Source organism: Mytilus edulis, chromosome 11 (assembly GCF_963676685.1).
Source record: "Mytilus edulis chromosome 11, xbMytEdul2.2, whole genome shotgun sequence".
NCBI lineage: Eukaryota > Metazoa > Mollusca > Bivalvia > Mytilida > Mytilidae > Mytilus > Mytilus edulis.
Window position 1 is genome coordinate 45,160,462 of NC_092354.1, and position 5,804 is coordinate 45,166,265.

General features: G+C 31.6%; 1 protein-coding gene across 1 annotated transcript; it reads right to left on the bottom strand.

Moving 5' to 3' along the window:
• Positions 1-520: 520 nt before the first annotated feature.
• On the bottom strand, positions 521-1,855 carry LOC139494299 (uncharacterized protein F54H12.2-like). The gene has a single exon (XM_071282467.1). The coding sequence runs from the start codon at positions 1,853-1,855 to the stop codon at positions 521-523; it is 1,335 nt and encodes a 444-aa protein (XP_071138568.1).
• Positions 1,856-5,804: the final 3,949 nt, after the last annotated feature.

A 5,804-nucleotide genomic window follows, 5' to 3' on the forward strand; every position in this document is an offset into this window, starting at 1 on the left:
AGTCAACCAAGCATGGTCTTGAATACGTATATAAATGGACGTTTTTCTCCCAATAATTCATCCAACTTTTTCCTGACCTTTTGGATTGAAAACCTGATCTTTAGCCGGTAAGTCGCTTGTGCTGTAGTCAAACTTTTTTTTATATAGTAATAGAATGAGAAGTAAACTTTTTAAACTTTAAAAATAACATATAAATGTAGTATAGGCCTATTTCCAGGAGTAAAATTATTTTATTTTATTTTGTTTTAATTTTGCAGCATTTTGTTTTTTAATTTTTTAAATGAATATCGGTCTTCTTAATTACAGAAGTGTTTGTCATAACACCTGTACTTCACACGCATTTTAGACATCTTTACTTTTCAAACCATTTTTTATATATTTTATAATTTATGCTAAACGTCCAGTGGCAAGTTAAATGCTAATTCGTTATAAAAACATGTATAACACTAATTTAAACTAGAAAATAATACAAACGAACTCATGCGAGCTCTCATTCTATCCGACCATGCATCGAATTGTGTTAGTATCCATCAGAATTTAAAATGACATCCCTCGACTGAATTATTTCGAAATATCCCTGTCTTTCAGCGAGAACTATACAATTAACGGTGTGTGGTAATGCGGTATTAAAAACTGCATCTTTTCTCAAGCTCCCTGGTTTCTTCAAAGATAAATATTCATTTCCATCAAAATCGGGTTGTGTATCAAATGCATACAAAGCGTAACCACTCGGTATGTCATCTCTGTTTATATCGATACCTTCATCATTTAACCATTTGCGAGTGGCCATCAATAGATTAGACAACACTTCTACCACTGTGCAACCAGTTTTGTTGTTATAACTCAGCTGTAATGGCCCTCCATTCACAGGTATGCCATCAACACTCAGACCTATTTGACTCAGGTTGTAGTTTTGAAAATTCCAAGGATTCTTGGTGAGATTTCCCACTCCTGTTGCTTCGCTGTTGATGAATGCGATTATGAGCTTGTTTGGACAACTGCTCTGAAATACATGATTCCATGAAAATTTCAAAGTTCCCTTTGCTAGGGTCGTGGAGGCAATTTCTGTTTTCGTGTATGGGTACTTAGCATTCGTTGAATTGAGCAAAGCGATATATGCAGTAATAACTGCAGGGTTGACCTGTATTTTACATACTTTCAGTGTCATTTCTCGTATGTCAATTTTATACTTCTTTGCTTCGTTGCTGAGTAGGGAAAAGCTGGCATTAGAGCGATGAAATCGTATGCTAACTCCGACCTGGTTAAGAATGTATCTTCTTACTTGGAATAGATCGTGCATTATTGGACCCTGTAAATCGAGAAGCTTCGATTCTTGAATGAATGACATCCTCACTATTCCATTGGTGTTTTCTCCGTTTGAGAAATCTACATCGTCAAAATGTCCAGAAGTGTCCTTCAACCAAAGCTGGGTCGAAAGTTGTGACTGTTTGGCATCTGATCCATATCGTAAAAGAGATTGAATGTATGCCTTGTATGGATAATATCCTGAGGTGGTCGATACAGCTTTTCCTTGTATGCTAACATCGATCTGTGAACACAAAGATTGTAAGACTAGATTCACAGGAGCTACATCTTCTGAGACTCCAAGTACTGAATTGTCATCATGTAATACACGCAATGTCACATGTATCTGACTGTTGAAAAGATCCAAATATTCCAAACCATTTTGACCGGATATGTCAAATAATATTGGGGATGAATCTGAAATTGTTGAGGTCGGTCTAACGTTTTCAATTCTAATATTTTCTACTCCTAATTGTGTGGGTGGTAGATCAAAAAGTGACAGTTCGGATGGTTGTCCCTCCACAAAGAATTCCTTATTGAGCATAGCCATTTCAAATATTTAGTTGAAAATATCACTGCTACGTTTCCTATGCTTTTTTTTCTTTAACAATCTGCTTCTTTTTCTTTAACAATCTTCGCTTCTTTTTCTTTTTATGAGAGCCTTTTATCCTCAGACGTTGGCGCTTATTTCCTCTTCTGACAGTTTTGGATTTGTGTTTCCTTTTAATACCATTCTTGACATGCGCCAAATGTTCGATTTCTGTCGATGCTTGTTCTACAACGGCCTGGGCAGGCGAAATTATTTTAACTGGAACATCATTTACATCCATTTGCGATGATTCATTCTTCTTATTATTTTCTATTGGGGTGATGATTGTCTTTGCCCCACTGACTAAAGATCTTCCTCTCTGGTTACGTTTTTTCCCATTAAATGTATGTTTATTTATGCTGTCTTGATAATACTTAATCCATGTTGTTATATTTGGGATATACAAGTTAGAGATATCCATGTCATAAATATTCTGTCTAATGAAAAAATGGATACTGTCGAAAATGTAGTGTTAGTGGCACCGTCTTCTTCAAAAATGATGGAGTTTTCAATTCGTCGTCCAATATAAAGAATTCAATGTAAAATATTTGCGTTTTATGTATCGATAGATAATGTGTTGATTCATATTTGTAGGTCCAGTTTCCTTTTTTTATTACATTGCAATCTACGAAGTATAGGTTGTTTTTGTCCCCCATTACCAATGGAATAATCTACCAGATTGCACAAAACATACAAACTACTCATATACGTAGTTCTATTATCCTCCTTGATGCGTATCTCAGTCAATGCCACTTTCCAAATATTGTCGAGTTGCAAAGGTTTAGACAGATGAATTTTGAAATTCGTTGAAGTATTGTCTGGGAAATAAGTTTTCAGAAAAAGCGCACACAAGATTAAAAAGAAGACGTTAAAAAAAATGTTAAATTAATTTACAAAAGTGGCATGCAATTCACAATCACATTAATCCACTTGACTACCTATATCAGAATTGTCCTTTCATTTAGACCACTGGAAAAATTTATCCCCAATCTTTTGATCTCCAGAAATCAAATTAATTCTTTTTTTTTTATTGTAGGCATGTCAATATTTGGATTTGTGACTTTGCGATTTTTGCTTTTTGCTTTACTTTTGTCAACGTCAAACGCAGATGAACAGAGAATAAATTATGGAATAATATTTCAAAATCAACCTAATATTGACTTTGCTACAGATTATTGGACACATATTTATGAAATCCCAATGTATTTGAACATAGAACATACATTGGTCACTAAATGTTCAAAACAGGCATGTCGTCAATGTCAATCGTATAACAAAATTGTTTCACAAGTAAATTATATAAGAGAATATATGAATGCACAAATCCAAGACACGAAATCATTAATAGACAAATTGGTACCAAGACTAAATATCACTTTAATTGGCAAATCAAAGCGAGCATTAATCCCATTTGTAGGAAGCATTGTAGGGGGATTGTTCGGTTTAGTAACTGAAAAATCTATGAAAAAAATAGTTTCCCATATAAATACCTTAACATCTGAAAACAATAAAATTTCAAACGCTTTAAAACAATATGGAGGTAGTTTAGCGTCTTTTGTTTCACAAACAGAGAAAAGACTTGACAATGCAATGCAAGGTATTGAAAAAAAATATCAGGCTTTATCCTTTTTAAATACCCTTATTCAAAGAGATTTTAAAAACATAGAAGACCATTATACAGACTATTTTCAAATTCTAACAGATCAAACTCAAGATGCTAACATTTTGCAAAATTATATAATAGATTTGAAATCAGCCATAATTAATTTAGTCGAAGGAAAATTATCTCCTCTTCTTCTAAAACCAAAGGTAATTCAACAAACTGTGTTGGATATTCAAAATATTTTAAACGCTAACTACACTGGATACAAAGTTTTAACTTCTAATCCACATTACTATTATAATTATGCTAAATATGTTGTTCTACAAAACAATACAAAATTGTATTTAGCTGTCCAATTTCCTTTAACAACTCATGGCAAACTATTTGAAGTATATAAAATAAAATATGTTCCTATTCAAGTTACTACCAATACTTCTCACGCAACTCAACTTTTTGACGTACCTAGATATATGCTGATCACGCATGATCGTAAATTTTTCACAACTCTAACTTTGGAACAAATGAATATGTGTCAAGGTATGACTCCAAGGCATTGTAATTTTAATCCTTTATTTCAATCATCCAATACTACAGAGTGTGCTTTTCATATTTTCAATAATGACAAACAGAAAATCAAAAACTTTTGTGATTTTAAATTTTTGCCCAATTCCATTTCACCACATATTGAGCAAATATCAGACGATTCAGTTCTAATTTATCAATATGATAATTTAAATTTAATGTGTAATGATAAAAATATAACACTATCAGGTTGTTCCTTTTGTATTTTTAGGATCCCTTGTCACTGTATTTTACTTTCTAAAAATTCACATTTTGCAACAAAATTATCACTTTGTGAAAATGGAACATATGATTTTACCAAACTCCATCCAGTTAACTTAGCAATTTTACAACACTTCTTTGATGATTCAAAAATTGAAAATATCCTTGCTACTACAACTTTCACTGATCCAGTTTCTATTTCTTTACCAAACTTCACAATATACAAAAATAAAATGAATCATATTTTTGATAAAGATGAAAAATATCACCTCAATTTAAAAAAATTGGTTACAAGAGTCAAGACACAAAATACTATATATTCCACTTTAGCTGATTCTATAGTAGATGGACAAATTGATCTAAACTTTGAAAATGGCCTACGACAAACGATATATTATCATTAATTGTAATTATTATTACTTCACTTAATACAATTGTTCTTATCTGGTTATTTTATAAATTCAAAATTATAGCTGCTGCAATCGCTATATATCAACCTGTTCGAATATCGGCTACTACACTACCAAATTTTAAATTTGACCCTTCCACAACTCAAGCACCTACTACATGGATCAATGTATTAAATTCCAATATAACTTGGGATCATGCTGTTTTTACATTAGCTTTTACTTCTTTTTTAATGACTATTATTTTATTAGTTAAATCCTTCAAAAGAACAAATATGAATACTAAATTATGTTTAGAAATAACAACAGGTTTCAATTGTGTTTGTATTCCAATTTATTCCATGCCTCTATGTCCAACATACTGGGATATTCAACTTCCAAACATTATTGATAATTTATCTGTTGTAAATTACATTAGGCCAAAATTACATATTTCTTATCCAAATTTTACAGTTCGAAATAAAAATACTTATCTATCCATTCAGGTACCTGAAATTATCGATCTGAACATTTTCCAAGCATGCACACTAAGGTCAATACTTAAACATCCTTTCTCTGTTTATGTAATACTACTTCATCACAACATTAAATGTCCTATTAAAAATGACAATAGGTTCGCAAGAAATAGTGATCACCCAGGTCAACCAAACAATCGTAACACTAATGTATACCCTTCTACTTTATACTTATATTGTTTTTTTCTATTTTCCCAGATATTGATATGCTAAAAGACGTAACCACCTTTTCGCCGGCCCAGCTCTGGTACAAATTATGTAATAACCATACTGATATAGATTTTTTAGAAGCCACAAATTATTTAGCTGATATCAATTTTGATCCATTCAATTATTCGTCTCTTCAAACTGACTGTTTAGAAATTTTATTTAAAAATGAAGAGTTGGATATACCATATAATGATTTACCCCCCTTTATGAGTTTATATATTTCCTATTATGAAATGTTACACAAGTAATACATCAGACAACTTAGATACTTTCGTTAAATTTAAATTCTGTCAATCGATAAGTATATTATATTTACTATTTATTCAAAGTTTTTAATATATTAATTTTTCTTTACAATATTGCAACAGAGTAAAACATTCATATAGAATTCC